This window comes from Salvelinus namaycush, chromosome 16 (assembly GCF_016432855.1).
Source record: "Salvelinus namaycush isolate Seneca chromosome 16, SaNama_1.0, whole genome shotgun sequence".
Lineage (NCBI taxonomy): Eukaryota > Metazoa > Chordata > Actinopteri > Salmoniformes > Salmonidae > Salvelinus > Salvelinus namaycush.
Window position 1 is genome coordinate 13,304,921 of NC_052322.1, and position 24,474 is coordinate 13,329,394.

Below are 24,474 nucleotides of genomic sequence, written 5' to 3' on the forward strand. Positions count from 1 at the left end.
CAAAAGAGGCGTCCTCGTTGTGTCATCATTAGAATCACTCATATGTCTAAAGTGTGTCTAAAGATGTCTAAAGATGGTGACGTGCACGTTTTATCCTCAAAAGATCAGAGAAACTAGATATGAATCCCTACTACGCATGAAACATAAAATAACAGCTAGATAGACAGTCACGGTGTCCATTATATACCTAAAATACAGCTCCTGAGCTAAGTTGCAGAAGACTGCAACATTTGACCTAGTGACTAAATCTTAGGGATAAAAAGACCAAAAAACATGTAAAGTATGACTATATCATAAACTTAATTTGCTTGTTGTGTTGTGCATATGGTCTACATCTGAGATCCAGTATTGGGCGGTGAGTTTGTGTTGGTCATCTCAGCGTGAGCTGCTGCTGAACTGAGTAAAGTACTGGGCCGTGGGTCCGTTGGTGTACAGCGTCTTGGACAGGAACTGCTGACTGGTGGAGACGAGATGGAGAAAATACACTGTCAATGTCTGTTTTACAATTAAAATGTCTATTTTTTTGTGAAAACTGGGACTTTCAATTCTTTCACCGTGTATAGTATCTGTTTATACTTTGACAGTAAAGTGTTTGTGTGGTTATGTGCCATGATGTGTCTCACCCAGTATCTGTAAAGAAAGAATGTAAAGATTGATGTGTCTTGAGTGTGGTTTGTGTGCTTACTGTTCGCGCTGCTCTCTGGCCAGCTGTTCATTGTATCGGTCCATCTCAATCCTCTTCTCCTTCTTCAACTCCATCGCTTTCCTTTCCTCCTCTTCATCCTCTCGGGTCTGCACCATGCGCTGGAAGTCCCAGGCAGCGTCTCTCTGCCTCTCAATCTCCCTCAGCCTCTAAAATGATTTGAGAAAATTGTGGAAATATGAGAAACATGATCATAAGCCTGAGGGTGAAGACCGAAGGAGAGGTTCATGATGAGACTGCTTCTTCAATAAGCAATCAACAATAGTGATTGTTTCATCTCTATGGTTGTGATAGGCAATCTTATTTATATAATCGCAACAATCATGAATGAATGTGTTCTCTTTAAGCTGAATGCAGATTTTGAACTGATTTGACTTTAAAATATGTATTGGTGTCAATGGAAAATTTGCAAAAGATTTGCACTAAAACTAAAGTCGTTCACGAGGTTATCATTACCTTTCCCTCTAGGCGCTGTTCCTCTCTCTGCCTGTGGATGGCGCTCAGCTGAACGGGGCTCATCCCCCTCCACCTGTCCGTCAGCACCCTGGGCCCGCGCACTGGGCCTCTGTCTACTTGTCTCTCTGCAGCCTTGGGACATTCCGTTAGGATGTCTGATGTCACCATGTGCCACACCTCCGCCATCTCCTCGCCCTCCTTCCTCATGCGCTCCTTCCTCTCTTTCTCTACACACTCTGCAGCCTGTGGGTGGGGGTCATAGATAGGTTTAGAGTTCAAGGGTCAGAAGTTAGACCAAAAGTTCCATGACCTCCTAAGAGACAAGAGAGTTAAGGGTCACTGTCACAAGATCTGGGGAGTAGGTAGAAGTTGCACCCAACCACTGGTACGGTGCATTCGGTACGTTTTCAGAACCCCTGACTTTTCCCACATTTTGTTGTGTTACAGTCTTACTCTAAAATTGATTTAAAAAATATATAATCCTCATCAATCTACACACAATGCCCCATAATGACAAAGCGAAAACAGGTTTTTATATGTTTTGCAAATTTATTAAAAATAAAAAACAGATACCTTATTTACATAAGTATTCAGACCCTTTGCTATGAGACTTGAAATTGAGCTCAGGTGCATCCTGTTTCCATTGATCATCCTTGAGATGTTTCTACAACTTGATTGGATTTCTCGTGTGGTAAATTCAATTGATTGGACATGATTTGGAAAGGCAAACTCCTGTTTATATAAGGTCCCACAGTTGACAGTGCATGTCAGAGCAAAAACCAAGCCATGAGGTTGAAGGAATTGTCCGTAGAGATCCGAAACAGGATTGTGCCGAGGCATTACAATTACATTGTAATGCATGTACATTCACAACACATGTTACAGTATTCTTACAGTATGATGTATTGACAGTATACTCTGTTCTACTCTCATAATTGACAGAACACCCCATGGTGGTGCCCGTGGCCGTGTGCTGACCGACCAGCAGGAGTGGGCCGTGGTGGAAACGGTGAGGGCCAGGAATGACATAAGGCTGTACAAAATAAAGCAGGCCATTGAGGAAAACGATGACACCTTTGCCAATGTGGCATCCATCAGCATACCAACAATCGCCCGCCTTTTGAAGAGGCACCAGGTATCTATGAAACACATTTACCTGGTACCTTATGAGAGAAACAACGACCGGGTGAAACAACTGCGGGCCAAGTATGTTCAGGTACAGCACTATATACTGTATTACTGTTGCTATTTGATGCACATGTTACTTCACAATATCACAATATGTAAAAAATAACTAACCAAAATATATTTTTAGTGGGTGATTGTGCTTGATGCTGCTGTGAACCATCACAAGTATCTCTTTATTGATGAAGCGGGCTTCAATCTGGCCAAAACCCATCGGCCAACGGGCGTCCGTCCAAATGCCTGGACGACGTGGGGGAAACATCTCCATGTGCACCGCTATCTCTGAAGATGGTGTGGTAGGATGTAGGGCATTACTTGGATCCTACAACGCTGCTCACCTTATTGTGTTTCTCAATGAAATTGAGCAGGCCTGTCAGGGTGAAGGGGTCACCCATGTCATTGTGTGGGACTATGTCAGGTTCCACCATGCAGAGGTGGTTCAGGCATGGTACTGGGCCCATCCCTGATTCGTGACCCTATACCTGCCCCTATACTCTCCTTTCCTCATCCCTATTGATTTTATTCAGCATGAAGGTGGAAGGTGTACGATCGCCATCCCCATGAGCGCGCCACTTTCCTGGCCATGGATGAGGCATCTGACAACATCAATGCAGACCAATGTCAAGCTTGGATTCTCCATGCCAAAAGGTTTTTCCCGCGGTGCATGAACAATGACATTCACTGTGATGTGGATGAGAATTTATGGCCAAATGCTTAAGACATGCGTGATGCAAATTAATGTGTGCTAAACGTTGTTTTATTTTCATTCATTTAATTAGGTTCATTTCATTTCTTACACTTGATTAAAGACAGTATACCTTTTTTGCAAATATATTTGAAAAATATATATTTCTTCGCATGATTGACTGTAGAGGATGTCTTCATTGATCACATCTTTGATTACCTCCTCCACGTCTCCTGATGTACTGGCCTGTCTCCTGGTAGCGCCTCCATGCTCTGGACACTACGCTGACAGACACAGCAAACCTTTTTGCCACAGCTCGCATTGATGTGCCATCCTGGATGAACTGCACTACCTGAGCCACTTGTGTGGGTTGTAGACTCCGTCTCATGCTACCACTAGAGTGAGAGCACCGCCAGCATTCAAAAGTGACCAAAACATCAGCCAGGAAGCATAGGAACTGAGAAGTGGTCTGTGATCACCACCTGCAGAATCACTCCTTTTTGGGGGGTGTCTTGCTAATTGCCTATAATTTCCACCTTTTGTCTATTCCATTTGCACAACAGCATGTGAAATTTATTGTCAATCAGTGTTGCTTCCTAAGTGGACAGTTTGATTTCACAGAAGTGTGATTGACTTGGAGTTACATTGCGTTGTTTAAGTGTTCCCTTTATTTTTTTGAGCAGTGTATTTTGAATCAATGGTTGTGTGGTGAGAGATGTTTACAATCCAAATGAATGCACAATGACCGGTTTTGAATGAGAAACTGGCTCCGTTACATGTGTGACCAGTTTGTAGTTTTGTGCTTAGAGTTGTGAAAATGTACCACATACTTCTGAAAATAGTACCAAAGTGATTAAAAAAACTCTGAACACAAACCACATTGACATGAAAACCAGTGTGAGCAGAACCATTTATAATGATGCCTCGCACTGGGGAGAATCTATTCATATCAAGTCAGTCAAGGCAAATGAGACGAGGGAACAAAATATTTTTTAGAAAGGAGACTATCTGCCCACGCATACATCAAAGCAGTTTGTGTGGTCGTGTGTGAGCGCAAAGCAGTTTACTCCCCGTGCAGGTTGCTTAGCGCCTCTAATGTGCTTGTCATCTCCCCTGAGTGAGTTTGTACGCATCGCTTAATGTCTTCAATTAACTTTGTAATTAAAAAAAGATATACTGGCTGAGTACATGCCATGTCACAGCTCACAGTCTCATCAGCGCATCCTTGGCTGGTGGCATGTTTGAGACTGTGTGTACCTGAGCATGGTTGTAGTTGTTGAGAGCGATGCGGCCAGCCCTCTTACACTCCTCTTCCAGAGCGTCTAACTGAACAGCCCTCAGGTCCTGCTGTACCAGCTCCTTGCCTTTCAGTAGCTCTGCAACACACACACACACACATTTGGTTTAGATAGTGTCCTTAAATCATCCAAATGCCTCGTCATCCTGCACAAACACCACTCATACACTCCCACGGTCACAGTGCGTATTCTCAGGAGCCGTTGATGGAAGATGCTACTGTTTAGAGTGCAGTTATGCATATGAGAGCGTGTTGTGTTATTTGTGCGGGTGATGTGTAGTGTAGGTGTGTACAGTGCAGTTGTGCATAGTGTGTATGATAGCTTTGTGTCTGTTTCACCTTTGAGTTTCTTCTCCTTCTGCAGTTTCTCACTCTGTTCTCTCTGTGCTCGTAGTGCTCTCTCTGTCTGCTCCATCTGAGCTCTCCTCTTGTCATTGTCCCCAATGCCTTCTCCCTGAGTACAGCATACAAAACAGAAGCAGAAGAAAAAGACACACACACGCATACACACACACACATATATATATACATACATACATACATATATACACACACACACACACACACACACACACATACATACATACATACATACATACATACATACACATACATACATACATACATACATACATACATACATACATACATACATACATACATACATACATACATACATACAATACAGCATGTCCATGAAAACACAAAATCAGTAAATAAGTAAAATGCTTTAAAAGAACATGTGCTAAAATCCAGGTCAGATATGGATTTGCATTATTCATTCATTCCAACATATTTCCCCATTTCCCTTAACACTCTGATATCTTGTTGCTTATAATAGTGTCATCTGTGATACCTGGAACACTTGCATACTAGCAGGTCCCAGCTCAGACTCTGGGATGGGAATGGACAACCCGAGCGCCCCCTGCCGGTGAAAATTGAGATCAGCATCCCGGGTGTCTTCTGCCCGCTGTCGGATGGCCCGGTACTGGATGAGGTCTCTGTTTAACTCTGCTCTCCTCTCCTCTTCCTCCTGCTGCTGTTTCATCAACACTTCATCTTGAGTCACTCTCAACATGTCTGAAAAAACAACAACACATAGACAATTTATGGTAAAATGCTTTCAAATTTGGTTGTTCCTAAGTTCCTCCTCTAAAACGTAAACTTGTCCCCTTGCCTTGTGCTTACCGAAAGCCCTCTCTCGCTGACCCGCCATCTCCTCCCGTTCTTTGTTCTCCACCACCTGTTGCTCCAGTGCTTTGAGATCCAAACCCATCACTCGGTGTCTGGTGTTGAAAATGCGAACCTGGCGCGCAGCTTCTGCGGCCCGTCGGCGTTCCACTGCCACATCCGCGGAGTTGTCCACCGGCAAATCCACTTTATACATGACTCTTCTAGGTTTGGTGTATCTATAGTAGGCATAAAAGTTTAACAAGATAATGATTTTGTTGCTTTGGCGATTAAACATTCCTAATAATATGAAAACTTTACCGAAACGTACCAAAAAACAGGTGCAATTATCATCATTCAAAGGTCACCTTCTTCGCTCCTTCCTTTTGTTTAGACAATACAAATCACCATGGCAACACCAGTGAACAAAATGTGCAACAAAAAAAGTATCTAGATGACAAGATTGACCATATCAGTTTCACTGTAATAATAATGACACCAGTGAGTGTGAATACATTCGATTACAATGCTATTTTGTTAAATGTGAGAAATAAACAGTAGCATGTGGCGCTTTGGATACATTGTAACAGCAACATCTCGCGAGAACTAATTCACTTACGCGCGCGCTCAGAGGTCTCAAATCGTGTAGGAGGACTGTAAAATGGCGCATTGTTGTTGCAGTCGTACATTTTGAAAGCTAGCTTGCAAGCTAATCGAGTTAGTTAGCCGGGCACACCAACCGATTATGCAACTTTAGCTTCTTTTTATTTTTGTGTTTACAATTTGCTTGCATGTTTCTCGTTTGAGTTCAAAAGCTAGCTAGCATTAGCGACATTAGCTGCTAGCACAACAACACATATTCCTTCTTCTGTTTCCGCACAAGAGATCTGATCAAAATGGGTTATTTGAAACTAATAGAGATCGAAAACTTCAAATCTTACAAGGGCAGGCAAATCATCGGTCCCTTTCACAAGTTTACCGCGATTATTGGACCCAATGGATCCGGTAAGTAGTGGCCAATCAACATTGCAAGTAGGCTATCTAGCTAATGCTAACATTACTGTACTGCTAGTCCTAGCTAGATTGCTAGCTAATGCTAGTTTAGCCGGGTTGACTATTTGCATCAATGCATGCATGGGCGGCTATACTTGTTACTTTGTCGATAACGACAGCACAACACTTGCTTTCTATTTAATGTTAGCTACTTTTGGTTGTTGTTGCTCTAACTGTAGCTAGCTAGCCACGGGTCCAAAACCTTTTACTATGATAAACATTTCCCTCACTGACAAATTAAATTGTATTTGTCACATGCGCCGAATACAACCTTACAGTGAAATGCTTACTTACAAGCCCTTAACCCTTAACCAACAATGCAGTTAAGAAAATACCAACAACAAAAAAAGTAAGAGATAAGAATAACAAATGATTAGAGCAACAGTAAATAACAATAGCGGGGATATATACAGGGGGTACCGGTACAGAGTCAATGTGTGGGGGCACCGGTGTCGAGGTAATTTAGTTAATATGTACATGTAGGTAGAGTTATTAAAGTGACTATGCATAGATAATAACAGAGAGTGTGGGGGGGGGGGTCTGGGTAGCCATTTGATTAGCTGTTCAGGAGTCCTATGGCTTGGGGGTAGAAGCTATTTAGGAGCCTCTTGGACCTAGACTTTGCGCTCAGGTACTGCTTGCCAGAACAGTCTATGACTAGGGTGGCTGGAGTCTTTGACAATTTTTAGGTCCTTCCTCTGACACCACCTGGTATAGAGGTCCTCGATGGCAGGAAGCTTGACCCCAGTGATGCACTGGGCCGTACGCACTACCCTCTGTAGTGCCTTGCGGTCGTAGGCCGAGCAGTTGCCATACCAGGCAGCGATGCAACCCGTCAGGATGCTCTCGATGGTGCAGCTGTAAAACCTTTTGAGGATCTGAGGACCCATGCCAAATCTTTTCAGTCTCCTGAGGGGGAATAGGTTTTGTCGTACCCTCGGGTGACTTTGAATGAGACTTTGCAGGTAGTTGATCTAATAAACATTAGCTAGATCAACAGTTTAATGTAGTCCCGGGCGCCGATCACATCAACGTCGATTTAAGGCAGCCCCCGCACCTCTCTGATTCAGAGGGGTTGAGTACAATTGGAAGATACATTTCTGTTGAATGCATTCAGTTGTGCAACTGATTAGGTATCAACTTATCCTGGTCTTAAGTTAGTTTACGTCCTCTTCCAAGTAAACAATATTTGCAAGACTTGAATAGTTCACTCGCTGACTCCATTGCTTCCCATTCATATTCTCTCCCTCCCAGGCAAGTCCAACCTCATGGACGCCATCAGCTTTGTGCTGGCTGAGAAGACCAGCAACCTGCGTGTGAAGACTCTGAAGGACCTGATCCACGGAGCTCCCGTGGGGAAGCCGGCAGCCAACAGAGCCTTTGTGAGCATGGTGTACCATGAGGACAGTGGGGAAGAGCGCACCTTCACCAGAATCATCATTGGTATGCCACAGCTGTCTCCACATCCAGATGTGATAAACTGTGTGGCTGTGATGCTTCCCTTAATGTCTGCTAGTCCAATTTGTGGTGTTGTGCTGAGTCTGAAGTGGCACTCAAATCCCTACATAGTGCATTACTTTTGATGGGTCCTGGTCAAAAGTAGTGCACTATACAGGGAATTGGGTGCCATTTTGGACAGACCCTTGGTATTCTGATGTCTTGTCGGATAGCCATAACTATCACAAATCTTCTCTGTGTGTCAGGCTCGTCGTCAGAGTACCGTATCAACAGTAAGGTGGTGAATCTGGCAGAGTACAGCGAGGAGCTGGAGAAACTAGGAATCCTCATCAAGGCCAGGAACTTCCTTGTCTTCCAGGTGAGAACTGATGCAAACAGTAACATACACACACGGTAATAGTCCCTTCCAAAAAATATATATATCGACATATTTTTTTGTGTAAGTAGACAGATTTTATTGATCTTTCTTCATAAAAAATGTACACTACATACGCACATGCAAACAATTAGCATATTTGAGCAGAATATGTGCTTCCTTAAAAGCGAATATAATCAAATGTTATTTGTCACATGCGCCAAATACAACAATTGTAGACCTTACAGTGAAATGCTTACTTACAAGCCCTTAACCAACAATGCAGTTCAAGAAATAGTTGATAAAATATTTACTAAATAAACTAAAGTAAAAAAAATCGAATAAATAAAAAAAGTAATACAAGAAATGTACGTAACAATAACAAGGCTATATACATGGGGTACCGGTACCGAGTGACTGTGCAGGGGTACAGGATAGTCGAGGTAAAGTGACTATGCATAGATAATAAACAGCGAGTAGCAGCAGTGTAAAAACAGAGGGGGGGAGAGGTCAATGTAGATAGTCCGGATGGCCATTTGATTAGTTGTTCAGCAGTCTTATGGCTTGGGGGTGGAGGCTGTTATGGAGCCTTTTGGTCCTAGACTTGGAGCTCCGGTACCACTTGCAGTGCGGTAGCAGAGAGAACAGTCTATGACTTGGGTGACTGGAGTCTTTGACAATTATTTGTGCCTCCCTCTGATACCGCCTGGTATAGAGATCCTGGATGTCAGGAAGCTTGGCCCCAGTGATGTACTGGGCCGTACGCACTACCCTCTTTAGCGCCTTGCGGTCAGATGCCGAGCAGTTGCCATACCAGGCGGTGATGCAACCGGTCAGGATGCTCTCGTTAATGCAGCAGTATAACTTTTAACTCGTAGAAATGAGGTAAAATGGATTGAAGTTTGCCTGCGTTAAAGTCCCCAGCCACTAGAAGCGCTGCTTCTGGGTGAACATTTTCTTGTTTGCTTATGGCCTTATACAGCTCGTTGAGTGCGGTCTTAGTACCAGCATCGGTTTGTGGTGGTAAAGAGACAGCTACGAATAATATAGATGAGAGCTCTCTTGGTGAGAGAACCGTAGAGACTGTTCGTCCATGGACCTCGCTGACCCCGTGTAAGACTGTGTTCGTAACCTCTGACCTCTATGTATTCCCCAATCAGGGTGCAGTGGAGTCGATAGCCATGAAGAACCCTAAGGAGCGTACTGCTCTGTTTGAGGAGATCTCCCGGTCTGGGGAGCTGGCTCAGGAGTACGACCGTAGGAAGAAGGAGATGGTGAAGGCTGAGGAGGACACACAATTTAACTACCACCGCAAGAAGAACATCGCCGCAGAACGCAAAGAGGCCAAGCAGGAGAAAGAGGAGGTATGGAAGACAGCCAGTCTGATAGCATCCTTCTCTTCTCACGAGAGCTCACTCACACTTCCCATCTGTAGGTAGAAGGTAATATTGAGACAGATTGATAGACCCCATTATTTTTCCATTTCGCCCTACAACACAAAAAAACCTTTAAAAATAAATAAATTGCCACAATTTGCGAACCTTCTATGTAGTTTTCATGTATCATTCACACTTTCCCCCTCCCCCTCTCCAGGCTGAGCGTTACCAGCGTCTGAAGGACGAGGTGGTGAAGGCCCACGTCCAGATGCAGCTGTTCAAGCTGTACCACAACGACGCCGAGATCGACAAGCTGAACCGCGAGCTGTCGCACCGCAACAAGGAGATCGACAAGGACCGCAAGAAGATGGACCACGTGGAGGAGGAACTGAAGGAGAAGAAGAAAGAGCTGGGACGGATGATGAGAGACCAACAGACAGTGGAGAAAGAGATCAAGTGAGTGGGGATGGAGGGAGGGAGAAAGAGCTGGGGAGGATTGAGAGACCAGCAGACTGTAGAGGAGGTCAAGTGCGTAGGCAGGGAGCAAGGGGAAATGGGAACAGACCGTGAAGAAGAGCCTAAGAATTTGATAGACCAGGTGGAATTGTTGCCCTTTTGTAAGTTAACGATTTAATATCTTAACCTTTTCCACTCCCTCTTCCTCCTACAGGGAGAAGGATGCTGAACTGAACCAAAAGCGTCCGCAGTACATCAAGGCCAAAGAGAACACCTCCCACAAGATCAAAAAACTGGAGGCAGCCAAGAAGTCCCTCCAGAACGCCCAGAAGCTGTACAAGAAGAGGAAGGGGGACATGGATGAGTTGGAGAAAGAGCAGGGTGCTGTGGAAATGGCCCGGCAGGAGTTTGACGACCGCATGGAGGAGGAGGCTCAGAGCCAAGGACAGGACCTCACACTGGAGGAAAACCAGGTTGGAGCCTATGAACGGTCATGAGGGTGTTCTAAGTTAAATATGAATGGTCATAGGGAGATAGACTGGGATCCTATGAAAGGTTACAGCGGACTATCAGGCAGCAGTGTTGCCACAGTGAGGGACGTGTGGGAAGGTCGGTGGTTCATTTCCCAGGTTAGCCAGACTTACTATCTCTCAAATATGTAGGTGAATATTTAATACTCACCACCTCCCTCCCGCTCTCCCCAGGTGAAGGCCTACCACCGCCTGAAGGAGGAGGCCAGTAAGCGGGCGGCCACTCTGGCCCAGGAGCTGGAGAAGTTCAACAGAGACCAGAAGGCCGACCAGGACCGGCTCGACCTTGAGGAAAGGAAGAAAGTGGAGACTGAGGTAAAGGATGAGGATGATACGGAATACCGGGTTGTGCTCGTCGGGGCACGCAATGTAAAAAGGTCGCGCAACAGAAAAGGTGACTGACCAAAGAGAGATTACCGTTATTAATATGTTACATCTGCAGGCCAAGATCAAGCAGAAGATCCGTGAGATAGAGGAGAACCAGAAGCGTATTGAGAAGCTGGAGGACTACATTACCACCAGCAAGCAGTCTTTGGATGAACAGAAGAGAATGGAGGAGGAGCTGACTGAGGAGGTAGAGGGGGCCAAGAAGAGGATCGACGAGATCAACCTGGAACTCAACCAGGTACTGGAACACTATCTGTCAGTCAATCCACCAATCCAAGCTATTGGTTGATTCTGAAACGCACTGGGAAAGTTAAAACATTTTGTGTTGACATTACATGATAACTGTATCAGAATTGCTAATCTGGAAGAGAAAAAAAACGATTCATTTTCAGTTTTGCCTGTCTCCTGTGGGGTTTGCTGCTATGTAGATTGGTAGCAAATGGCAAGTCCCAGGACCATGTCATATCAGTCGACATGGCCTGAGGACATTTGACTGACATCTTATCTCTGTTCCCTAGGTGATGGAGCAGCTGGGCGACGCCAGGATTGACAGACAGGAGAACAGCAGGCAGGCACGCAAAGCAGAGATCATGGAGAGCATCAAGAGACTGTATCCCGGATCTGTGGTAAGACAGCGGGCACCTACAGATAAAGAGTTTGGTCTGGGGAATGTCAGTTGGCATAGGGCAACCACAGAGTATTAAGACATTCTGCGCTGGATCTGTGCTAAAATAACTGGAGGCTGCAGCTAGCATAGTTAGCACACAGTTCGTTGTAAAGGCTAGAGGCTACCAGACAAAGCAGAGATTATGGAGAGCATCGAACTCTATCCCGGATCTGTGGCAGGAGGCACTGTAAGCAATAGGACAACCACAGAGTAAGCTATCTATGCTTGTCACTGGGATGCCCTCTTCCTTCTCTGTTTTACTCTCCCCGCAACTGCTCACTGTTCCTGTGTTCTAGACATGTTTCTTCTCTCAGAATATTGACGTGACTGTGGAATGGTTGACACATTCCAACGCGCTCTCCCTCTTCCCTGCAGTACGGCCGTCTGATCGACCTGTGTCAGCCCACTCAGAAGAAGTTTCAGATCGCTGTGACCAAGGTGCTGGGCAAGAACATGGACGCCATCATTGTGGACTCGGAGAAGACCGGCAGAGACTGCATCCAGTACATCAAGGAGCAGAGAGGAGAGCCGGAGACCTTCCTGCCCCTCGACTATCTGGAGGTACACACTGGGGAAGATTTAAGTTTAACGGGACTGGTCACTTACATGGGACTCCACAATGGCATTATGTCCATGTGAACACAGACCTGTATCAGTCCGGTCTATTGGTCTACAGCTCTGTGCTTGTGTCAGTCTTAACTGTCCGTGTCTCTGTGTGTCTCCAGGTGAAGCCTACAGATGAGAAGCTGCGTGAGCTGCGTGGAGCCAAGCTAGTGATCGATGTGATTCGCTACGAGCCGCCTCACATTAAGAAGGCCCTGCAGTACGCATGTGGTAACGCACTGGTCTGTGAGAACGTAGAGGACGCTCGACGCATCGCCTTTGGAGGACCCTACAGACACAAGGTAGGAGGACAACGCACGCACACTGATGCATACACACACACCGTAGTGTTTTCAACAAGCACATGGAGTAAGTAGCCAGCCAAATAGAACAAGTAGCCAGCCAATCTTTCCCCGGAAATGAAATTCTCTATTTTGTTGGCCTCTGGTACATTCTAATGCTAGATTGTATTTTCGTATCTCAGAGCATCGTAGCACCATTAGGTGCAAAAACTTGACTTACCCAGTTGCGGCCCACCTTTTGGAGGCAGGCCACTCGATTTCGTCTCTGCGTTATATTGGCATCGAACATGTCACTCTCCCTAGGAGAGTGGGTGACCTTGAGAATTTATTGTTAAAACGAGAGACTGCCTGGATCCTTAACTTAAAGACCCTTGCTCCCTTTGGTCTCAACGTAGACTTTGATCTGAAGCCATTCTTGTGATTATTGTGACTTTGCCATTGTAATTGTTTGTAAGCTTGTGTAGTCTAAAATGAATCTATGATCGTATGCTATCCATTTGTTTTTTGTATGCTGTTCTTTGTATGCCATTTTTACTATTTGAGAATTAACCAATGATATTAGGCCACTCTTGGCCATGATTACAGACACCTGTGTGTCTTTTGACACTATATAAACGAGTCATGCCGCAGTGCTTGTGATTATACCCTGATGAAGATAGCTTGGCTGTCGAAAAGTTGGATATAACATTTTTGCATCTGAGCTCCTAGAGTGTGCGGCTCTCCTTTATTTTAAAGTTTTCTACTCCGCTAGCCAGCACCTCGCCTAAATAGGTGTGCCTTTCTTTTTCTTCTAGATTGTATTTTCTACCATCAACTATCAGGAAAAAACACCACATTTTTTTCGTACTTTTACAGGGTTAGTTTCATCAGCTGCTGTACTATACAGGGTTTCTGTTTACTGGATCCATATGCATTGTAACCTGATTAGGGTGTCCAACTACGGTGCTCAGAATGACAAATCACATTTAGATCAGGGTAATTCATCTTGACCAAACATGCAACTTGACGCAACGGCGCGCGTCCTTGCCAAATTCCGCTGCGCATTTGAAGACGTTAGAATAACTGTCCACATTTGCTTTCCTCAGCCAACAATACGGGCAATGAACAGCAAAATCACTAGTCTGTCAATCTACTATCCCCCATGGTAGGACAGTTGACCTATTCTATTGGTCAGCTTTGTCGTTTTGTGCGAAAAAGAACGAGGCTATTCCAACCAAACTCTGGGACACTTGTGGGACGATAGATTCCAAATTCATACAACCAATAGGCCTAGGCTATATAATGTTTTTTAAATGAAAAAGCAATGAGGCTGACGCAACGGGTGAGAACGTTTAGCTTGGCCCGGCACATGTTTGTCCCCGGGCCGTCGTTAATGTCGGACCCTGCACGCTAAAGAAAATAAATGGTGTCAGAAAACAATGGACTAAGTCGATTTAGACTCGTCGTTACCACATTATATGGGACGTGCAAATTCATGCTCTCGCTCCCCGCGTAAAGAAATTAGACTGCAACCATAGCACACACACACACACCCAGGTACCGAGAGGCGGGACAGACGGCAGACTGTCAAACTAGCAATGTTTCCCTGTCATCGCTCAGTTTGTGACTGACAGGCGCCTATCCTATCAATAGATTGCTAGAAGATGCATATCGTTCATTGTAGCGGGAGAGTGCTCAGCAGACTTTTTTTTTCTTCTTCTGACTAGCGAATTGAAAAGTAGTTAATTTAAGTGGAAAAACAAGGCGCTAGTAGAAAACACTGCGTACAGACACAAGGTACACACCTTGAGTGAAAGATGTGCAAATTACTTTCCACCCCTCTCTCCCTTCATCCGTGCACTCCTCTCTTTCCCTCTACCTCCCTCTCCAGACAGTGGCCCTGGACGGTACTCTGTTCCAGAAGTCCGGTGTGATCTCTGGGGGTGCTAGTGATCTGAAGGCTAAGGCCAGGCGCTGGGATGAGAAGGCTGTGGACAAACTCAAGGACAAGAAGGAGAAACTCACTGAGGAACTCAAGGTAAACAGTCACTCTGGCCACTGGGGTCTTGAGCATCGTCAGCATCATCACCATCATCATAACATGTTATGGCACTCAAGGTAAACTAGTCACGCATCCCATTGTGATTTGGAGCATCCTACCTCATAACCAATCTTCCCTCAGTTTTTTCCCGGCACTGGGCAAATTTCAGGTCTGTTGATCACAAACTTGAACATTGAAAATTTGGTGTGACTTCCGGCGCGTTTACTGTGAACACTGAGGGTGTACCTGCTTTAAGTTCGTTTTACCACTGGTCAAGCAGGCTACTGTGACTATTTTATAATAATGTAGGTCTACCAGAGTGGCCTACCATCAAAAACAATGGAGAAATGCATCCCATAACATTTTAACATGGAAATAGCAGTTCTATCATTCAGCCTACAGTAGCAGCCAATGTGAAAAAAAATGCAGGGCTTGACATTAACCTGTTTATCCACTTGTCCTTCAGACAAGGTGGTGACTGAAAAGGTTGTTGTGTTTGTAAGATACCACTTTACAAAATATACAATGTGTCATTATTCCCATACCATAATTACAGAGAATCAGACAAATTATGCTACTCGCTGTCTCAAAATATAACACTGCCCCTTTAAGACAAAAAAAGCTCTTTACCTGACTTGCTTTTCAAAGATTTCTAGAAATACACATTGTGCTCTTGTAGGAAGCAAACAATCCCCCCTTGCTGACTGATCTATAATTGGGCTAATAACTCACTAACTATTAACGGATATGAACAAATGTGCACATGTGGCGCTCGCTTTGATCTAAAAAACCAAACAAGCTCATCTACTCATGACTACTCATGCTGTAAACACACAGTTATTATATTAAGTCTGGCATAATTCGTTTTTGTCTCTCGGTATGTTGAATTGAAAGTGGATAATATTGTGTTGATTCGATCACAATTCCCACGGTAAAGGGAAACGTTGATAGTGTTAACTGAACTTCACTCAACTTTCTGGAGTTTTAATCTCGTGCTTCTCTACACGGGCTGATATTTCTTCTGCGTGGCTTAGAGGGAATATTGCTCATAACATTACCATACTTCTAACATATATTAATATGAAACTTAAGTACCGTAGAAACCTATTTTACTTAGACGTTATCAAGCTGCAGTTGGATAAGCAGCCTAATGTATCTATTAGAATGTTGTCACGGCTGATAACGGAACACAAGCACTGCGATAACAATGATGCATCTCTGAAAGGAACAGGACTACAATAACAATGGGGCATCTCTCTCTCTCTCTCTGGGTGTAGGAGCAAATGAAGGCTAAGAGGAAGGAGGCAGAGCTGCGCCAGGTTCAGTCTCAGGCCCACGGCCTCCAGATGAGACTCAAATACTCCCAGAGCGACCTGGAGCAGACCAAGACCCGACACCTCTCCCTCAACATGCAGGTATGGACGTGTAGCAACACGGTGTCCGTTCGTTTTGCGGTAGCCCTAAACGAAGGATCTGAAACCTGTGGCTCTGGAGCTGCATGTGGCTTTTTTATGTGATGTGGTGATTTATAATGATTTATTTAAAGTCATCAATAGAGGTTTCTACTGCACAATGTGTGTGTCAGTAGGGTTTCTAGAACCCCGTAGACACACTGTTGTGATTTCATTAGACTAGCTTGAAGTCCTTTTCCCATCCCCTGTAGGAGAAATCCAAGCTGGAGAGTGAGCTGGCTAACTTCGGCCCTCGCATCAACGACATCAAGAGGATCATCCAATCCCGTGAAAAGGAGGTCAATAATTTGAGAGACCGGATGAACGTTGTGGAAGATGAGGTGTTTATCGAGTTCTGTAAGGAGATTGGGGTCAGGAACATCAGAGAGTTCGAGGAGGAGAAGGTGAAGAGGCAGAACGAGATCGCCAAGAAACGGTAAGTCACTCCTCCGTTGTGTCAATGTCAAATCAAACTTTATTTGTCACATGCGCCAAATACAACAAGTGTAGCCCTTACCGTGAAATGCTTACTTACAAGCCCTTAACTCTTCTTGAACTGCACTGTTGGTTAAGAAAATATTTACAAAATAAACTAAAGTTAAAAAATAAATAAAAGAGCAACAATAAAATAAGGCAATATACAGGGGGTACCGGTACTGAGTCAATGTGCAGGGGTACGGTACAGGTTAGTTGAGGTAATATGTACATGTAGGTAGGGGTAAAATGACTATGCGTAGATAATAAACAGCGAGTAGCAGCACTGTAAAAATAAAGGGGGGGGGGGGTGTCAATGCAAATAGTACGATTAGCTGTTAAGCCTTTTGGACCTAGACTTGGCGCTCAGGTACCGCTTGCTGTGCAGTAGCAGAGAGAACAGTCTATGACTAGGGTGGCTGGAGTCTTTGGTCATTTTTAAGGCCTTCCTCTGACACCGCCTGGTATAGGGGTCCTGGATGGCAGGAAGATTGGCCCCAGTGATGTACTGTGTCGTACGCACTACACTCTGTAGTGCCTTGCGGTCGGAGGCCGAGCAGTTGCCATACCAGGCGGTGATGCAAACAGTCAGGATCCTTTTGATGGTGCAGCTGTAGAACTTTTTGAGGATGAGGACCCATGCCAAATCTTTTCAGTCTCCTGAGGGGGAATAGGCATTGTCAATGTGAACCTGTTTCTGTGCGCTGTAGTCAGCCATTTTGTCTGTCTCTTAGGCTCTTCCTCAATTCATCTTCCTTTGATTCCTCTCACCTGTTTCTTAAAACGCAAAGGTCGGAGGGGAGGGACCTTGAGAGTGACGGTTTCTTTGAGTGTGTTAACCTAACGGCATCCATTTTGTGTCTGTGTGACCTTTAGGCTGGAGTTTGAAACCCAGAAGACTCGTCTGGGCATCCAGCTGGACTATGAGAAAAACCAGCTGAAAGAGGACAAGGAGAAGGTCATGATGTGGGAGCAGACCGTCAAGAAGGACGAGGCGGAGATAGAGCGACTCAAGAAGGTAAAGAGAGATTAACATAAACCGAACTAAGTCTTGAAATGTGCAGTTGCACACTCCCACTCAATGGATTTAACAATGGCGGAAACTCCGTCCAACCACCCGTCCACCAATCCAAAGCTTTTATATCCATGACGAGGAGTGTGCACGTCTCGGGTGAAGGGAGGAGACTCGGCACGTAGCCTAAATTCTGAGACCGATGGCGTTAATCAAATGTGTACTCTCTTTGTTAGGTGAGATTGGATGTTTTTGAACTGTTTTTCTGTCTCTTTCCCAGGAGGAGCACCGCCACATGAAGATCATCGACGAGACCATGGCCCAGCTGCAGGACCTGAAGAACCAGCACCTCACCAAGAAGTCCGAGGTCAACGACAAGAACCACAACATGGAGGAGATACGCAAGAAGCTGGGAGGCGCCAACAAGTGAGTCTCAAACCATAGACACGTGCGCGCACAAACTCTCATCCTCTTTTTCTTCCCATTTCTGAAAGGCAGGTATTTCTTACTACATTATTCTTGTATGTGTTTAAAAAAAGAAATAACCATTTGTAGCATTGCCATTTAGTTTGTGTTCAACAATTGTGTGTTTGTGTTTACCTTAGGGAGCTGACCCAGAAAGATGGTTACTAGTTTTGTAGCGTTGCAGTTTGCGGCGGTATTGTTTGACCGATGTGTGTTATTCCCTCAGGGAGCTGACCCAGCTGCAGAAGGAAGTGACGGCCATCGAGACCAAGCTGGAGCAGAAACGCAGCGACCGCCACAACCTGCTGCAGGCCTGTAAGATGCAGGACATCAGACTGCCGCTACGCTCTGGGACCATGGACGACATCGGCCAGGGAGAGGTACTTCACACACTGTCTTTCTCTCCCACTCTCTCTTTGTCCAGCTTTCTACCTCCCTTTTTCTCTCTCTCTGACATTCTCCCTCTCTCTGACATTCTCCCTCTCTCTGACATGCTCGCTCTCTCCACGGGAAAGACATGTTTACATTGCCAAAGCAAGTGAAATAGATAATAAACAATAAAAAAAACATTACACTCACAAAAAAAATAAAGACATTTCAAATGTCATATTATGTGCAAGTAGTTAAAGTACAAAAGGGAAAATAAATGGGTTGTATTTACAATGGTGTTCTTCACTGGTTGCCCTTATGGCATCAGGTCACAGATCTTGCTGCTGATATGGGAGTTTATCAAAATTGGGTTTGTTTCGAATTCTTTGTGGGTCTGTGTAATCTGAGGGAAATACAGTGGGGAGAACAAGTATTTGATACGCTGCCGATTTTGCAGGTTTTCCTATTTACAAAGCATGTAGAGGTCTAATTTTTTATCATAGGTACACTTCAACTGTGAGAGACGGAATCTAAAACGAAAATCACATTGTATGATTTTTAAGTAATTCATTTGCATTTTATTGCATGACAAGTATTTGATCACCTACCAACCAGTAAGAATTCTGGCTCTCACAGACCTGTTAGTTTTTCTTTAAGAAGCCCTCCTGTTCTCCACTCATTACCTGTATTAACTGCACCTGTTTGAACTCGTTACCTGTATAAAAGTCACCTGTCCACACACTCAATCAAACAGACTCCAACCTCTCCACAATGGCCAAGACCAGAGAGCTGTGTAAGGACATCAGGGATAAAATTGTGGACCTGCACAAGGCTGGGATGGGCTATAGGACAATAGGCAAGCAGCTTGGTGAGAAGGCAACAACTGTTGGCGCAATTATTAGAAGTTGAAGATGACGGTCAATCACCCTCGGTCTGGGGCTCCGTGCAAGATCTCACCTTGTGGGGCATCAATGATCATGAGGAAGGTGAGGGATCAGCCCAGAACTACACGGCAGGACCTGGTCAATGACCTGAAGAGAGCTGGGACCACAGTCTCAAAGAAAACCATTAGTAACACACTACGCCGTCATGGATTAAAATCCTGCAGTGCACGCAAGGTCCCCCTGCTCAAGCCAGCGCATGTCCAGGCCCGTCTGAAGTTTGCCAATGACCATCTGGATGATCCAGAGGAGGAATGGGAGATGGTCATGTGGTCTGATGAGACAAAAATAGAGCTTTTTGGTCTAAACTCCACTCGCCGTGTTTGGAGGAAGAAGAAGGATGAGTACAACCCCAAGAACACCATCCCAACCGTGAAGCATGGAGGTGGAAACATCATTCTTTGGGGATGCAAAGGGGACAGGACGACTGCACCGTATTGAGGGGAGGATGGATGGGGCCATGTATCGTGAGATCTTGGCCAACAACCTCCTTCCCTCAGTAAGAGCATTGAAGATGGGTCGTGGCTAGGTCTTCCAGCATGACAACGACCCGAAACACACAGCCAGGGCAACTAAGGAGTGGCTCCGTAAGAAGCATCTCAAGGTCCTGGAGTGGCCTAGCCAGTCTCCAGACCTGAACCCAATAGAAAATCGTTGGAGGGAGCTGAAAGTCCGTATTGCCCAGCGACAGCCCCGAAACCTGAAGGATCTGGAGAAGGTCTGTATGGAGGAGTGGGCCAAAATCCCTGCTGCAGTGTGTGCAAACCTGGTCAAGAACTACAGGAAATGTATGATCTCTGTAATTGCAAACAAAGGTTTCTGTACCAAATATTAAGTTCTGCTTTTCTGATGTATCAAATACTTATGTCATGCAATAAAATGCAAATTAATTACTTAAAAATCATACAATGTGATTTTCTGTATTTTTGTTTTAGATTCCGTCTCTCACAGTTGAAGTGTACCTATGATAAAAATTACAGACCTCTACATGCTTTGTAAGTAGGAAACACTGCCGATTTTGCAGGTTATCAAATACTTGTTCTCCCCACTGTATGTGTCTCTATGGTCAAACATTTGGCAGGAGGTTAGGAAGTGCAGCTCAGTTTCCACCTCCTTTTGTAGGCAGTGTGCACGTAGCCTAAGACGGCCTTCCCCAATAGCAAGGCTATGCTCACTGAGTCTGTACACAGTCAAAGCTTTCCTTAAGTTTGGATCAGTCTACAGTGGTCTGTTTAGGGCCAAATAGCATTCTAGGTAGCTTTTTTTTCTCTTTTTTTTCCTGTCCAATGTGTTAAGTAATTGTCTTTTTATTTCTCTGTGTAGGGGAGCACCCAGCAGGAGGAGTCTAGCAGCAGTCAGAGAACGTCCAGTACTGTCCTGGCTAAAGAGGCTCTCATAGAGATAGACTACAGCATCCTGTCTGAAGACCTCAAGGTAAGAAGTACACCCGTGCGTGAACCCTGCATACTAAGGCTATGTCTGAGAGTGTGCAAGTGCATACTTTGGGAGACGTGTGCAGAAATGGGACGGAGTTCATCTCCCCCATAGACTGTCTCTCTCTTTGTACATGTAAAATTGTCTGTTTCAGCCATGATTTCAATACCCAGCGATGAGTTTGAAATGTAGTGTGAGTCCGAGGATATGAGTCGCCTAACATTTGTCTGGTCTTTCTCAGGACGCGCTGGCGGAGGATGAGATCAAGGCAGAGATGCACACACTGCAGCAACGTCTCAACGAGCAGCAGTCCATACTGCAGAGAATCAGCGCACCCAACATGAAGGCCATGGAGAAACTAGAGTCTGTCAGGGACAAGTTCCAGGAGACCAGCGACGGTAAGGAGGAGAGATGAATGAGTCTGAAGACATGGACTAACTTACCGTCTCTCTTGGCGAATGTATCAAATGTTACCGAAACAGGAAAGGATGTGTCTTCATTTGTGTAATGTGTTCATGCTCTATTCTGTGTTCTAGAGTTTGAGGCGGCCCGTAAGCGAGCCAAGAAGGCCAAGCAGGCGTTTGAGCAGATCAAGAAGGAGAGGTTTGACCGCTTCAACGCCTGTTTTGAGGCTGTATCCACCAACATCGATGAGATCTATAAAGCCCTGTCACGCAACAGCTCTGCCCAGGTACTGTCCCTCAGCAATACTCCATATTAGTACTGTACCATACGCAAACAGTCTGAAATGTATTCCACCAAGTAAAACTAGCTACAAACTGTATTATGTGGTATTTGCATTAACATAGGGGTCATCCCATATGAAATCAATGGTCTGTTTGACTGCACCCCTTTCGATTTGAACAAAACGTTTGTCTGTGTGTTGGTGTGTTCCTTCATCCCAGGCCTTCCTTGGGCCGGAGAACCCAGAGGAGCCTTACCTGGATGGGATCAACTATAACTGTGTTGCCCCTGGTAAGCGGTTCAGACCCATGGACAACCTCTCTGGAGGGGAGAAGACTGTAGCCGCCCTGGCTCTGCTGTTCGCCATACACAGCTACAAGCCGGCCCCATTCTTCGTCCTGGATGAGATTGATGCTGCTCTGGACAACACCAACATTGGCAAGGTCTGCGTCCAAAACCATGCTGCATGAACTATCGTTATTAATGTCATGAAATACCCATATGTGTTTACGATGTCGTTGTGCTAAAGTCTCGCTATAACCACCATCAGTCTAAAATGGCACCCTATTCTTGATGTAAGTGCACTCATTTTAAAGTAGTGCACTAGTAGGGATAGGTTGGAGATGTCTAATGTGTTGTCGATCCACGTTATCCAGATGACTAACGACATCACTCCTTGTTATGTCATGACCATGCTGTTATGTCATGACCATGCTGTTATGTCTAATACTGTCTGTCAATGCAGGTGGCCAACTACATCAAAGACCAGTCAGTGAACACTCAGGCCATAGTGATCTCTCTAAAGGAAGAGTTCTACACCAAGGCTGACTCTCTCATCGGGGTCTATCCAGAGGTACAGACGCAACAAAACACACACACACATAACATGCAACACACCTATCCATAAATCCTTGTAATGCTTCGCTTTTACATAAAAACATTACTATAAGAATGTCTTGACATTTTTCTCTCACATTTTAGATAATAGAATGAATGTAGCTATGTATGCTAACTGTTTTCTGAAATGAGGGCAAAACTGACAGGGTCACTCTTCCCCCCCCCCCCCCACAGCAAGGAGATTGCGTCATCAGCAAAGTGCTGACCTTTGACCTGTCTGTGTACCCTGACGCCAACCCCAACCCCAACGAGTAGAACCCCAACAAGTAGGACATCGCACAGAGGAGATAAACGACAGGCATACCTTTTAACTCATTGGCATTTTGACGTTCTGGTTAACCAACTGAACCAGGGTCATATTCATTAGTGCAGGCAACCGAAAATGTTTTGAATCCATTTTGTAACTGAGAACAGAAATGTGTGTTTCTTATTGGACAAGTCCAGCGAGTCCCTACCTTTTTCTGGCTAATGAATGACACATGGCTCGTGTCTATGGATGGCAAATGTAGCTAATAATGTGTTCTGTAGTGTGTTGGTTGTATCGTGGATCAAACATCCATTAGCTAATAGATGTTGTTTGCTATCATGTTTTTAAAAATCATTTCTGTATTTTTGGAGTATATTAGGATTAGAAAATTTGTGCTTTTTCTGAATGGATGGGGTGAGACAAATTACAGCAGCTGAAAGTTGTTATTTCTTGAAAGTTTCACCTTGAATATAATATGCATTTATACAATTGAATCTTTTAATTTGGTTAATTTGGAACCATATGAGTATTGTATTTCAGGACAAGGTTATATGAGGCTTAGAAAAATTGTAAAATGATTTGGAAATCATGCCTTGTTGACAATTTGTGTATTTGTATCAGGCTTTGTTCCTCAGACGGTAGAAACCTGCTGACAATGATAATGTATTACATGTAACCATTTATGTTTTTTTTTTTTTTTTTGTCTCATAAATGTTTTCTACTAATCTCTTTCCCTTTCTTCAAATTCTTGCTTTCTGTTATTTCACTGGTCTATGTAATGTAAGTATCTGAAATTCTGCTTTTTTCTCCTTTGTGTTCAGCCTGTTTTTTTGCTGTTTTTTCACTTATTGTGCAATTTTTAACTTTTTGTCTGAATTGTGTCAGATTGGAAGACCCGTAGGTCCCATTAGGTGGCCACTTCATTCCCAGTCAGATGTCATCTGAGCATTTTAAATCCCCATGTCTAACTAGCCTGTATCCAAACTGAATTTTCTGGTTGTTTCACTTTCTTCAAGATGTGGCTCAATGTCAGCTATGGTTATTATTTCTCTACCTTTTGGCAAGATTAAGTCAGTAATGGCCACGGTTGGATTCACCAACAGGAATGACACATGAGAAGACGTCTTTGTACACCAGACAACCATGAAGTTAAACGGCCCATAGGAAATACCATCGCGGTGTTGGAGATGGCGAAACTGTGGAGTTTGATTTAGTTGAAGGGGAGACGTGAGACAAGTAGGACCTTGGGGCCTAAATAACGTTTTCGTTACCATGCGTGAGCACGACTGTGAGTGGTGCAACCCTAAAATAAACGTGAAGTGAAACGAAACAATTCAGTTTAGATCGAGGCTACCAAGCCACCTTTTAGTTTTACCAGACAGGCTCTGAGCCTTTCCCCAAATTTCCTGATTTTCCAGAAAACCCTGTTGGAAGATACCTGGAACATGCAGTATTCCTGCATACTGGAACATGTAACATGACATTCTAAGACCAGAATGATGAAAAGCAATTCTTTATTGTTGGTAATATTACGTCAGGTGCATGTTCTTATCCAATCTTTATGAATTGTATCACTAAAGCGAGGGTCAATTTATAAAGGTGAAGAAGGTTTATGAGTTTACCCCTATTGACTTGGGGATGGAGTCTGCTTTAAAAGTATCCCCCTGCCTCTTTTTAAATCTGTCCATGGCCAATGGGAAATGTAATTATCCATTTTAAGGGTCAGTTTTGCATAAGACATGTTTATTCCATTGACTTTGAGTCTTTTTAGTTAATAAAATATACTATTTTAACTTG

The 24,474-nt window shown here is 44.4% G+C and overlaps 2 protein-coding genes across 3 annotated transcripts; one reads left to right on the forward strand and one right to left on the reverse strand.

The window, feature by feature from the left end:
* Nucleotides 1-192: 192 nt before the first annotated feature.
* Nucleotides 193-5,713, reverse strand: ribc1 (RIB43A domain with coiled-coils 1). Its single transcript, XM_039010496.1, has 7 exons — nucleotides 5,515-5,713; nucleotides 5,183-5,406; nucleotides 4,666-4,780; nucleotides 4,287-4,405; nucleotides 1,160-1,402; nucleotides 686-852; nucleotides 193-457 (listed from the first exon to the last, which is right to left on the reverse strand). Exons 1-7 carry the CDS (start codon nucleotides 5,711-5,713, stop codon nucleotides 376-378), a joined length of 1,149 nt encoding a protein of 382 aa, XP_038866424.1. The 3' UTR covers nucleotides 193-375.
* Nucleotides 5,036-24,474, forward strand: smc1a (structural maintenance of chromosomes 1A). 2 transcript variants are annotated; one of them, XM_039010495.1, is made up of 23 exons: nucleotides 5,036-5,323; nucleotides 7,804-7,992; nucleotides 8,253-8,365; nucleotides 9,523-9,726; nucleotides 9,956-10,194; nucleotides 10,409-10,667; nucleotides 10,899-11,039; nucleotides 11,167-11,349; nucleotides 11,630-11,737; nucleotides 12,154-12,339; nucleotides 12,504-12,683; nucleotides 14,554-14,700; nucleotides 15,981-16,118; nucleotides 16,367-16,590; nucleotides 17,505-17,646; nucleotides 17,921-18,066; nucleotides 18,332-18,485; nucleotides 20,739-20,849; nucleotides 21,091-21,247; nucleotides 21,386-21,540; nucleotides 21,755-21,976; nucleotides 22,279-22,386; nucleotides 22,605-24,474. In XM_039010495.1, the coding sequence occupies exons 2-23, from the start codon at nucleotides 7,818-7,820 to the stop codon at nucleotides 22,683-22,685; spliced, it is 3,573 nt and encodes a 1,190-aa protein (XP_038866423.1). In that variant the 5' UTR covers nucleotides 5,036-5,323; nucleotides 7,804-7,817; the 3' UTR covers nucleotides 22,686-24,474. The 2 variants fall into 2 exon arrangements, with proteins under 2 accessions (XP_038866423.1, XP_038866421.1); XM_039010493.1 differs by lacking the exon at nucleotides 5,036-5,323 and adding an exon at nucleotides 6,136-6,501.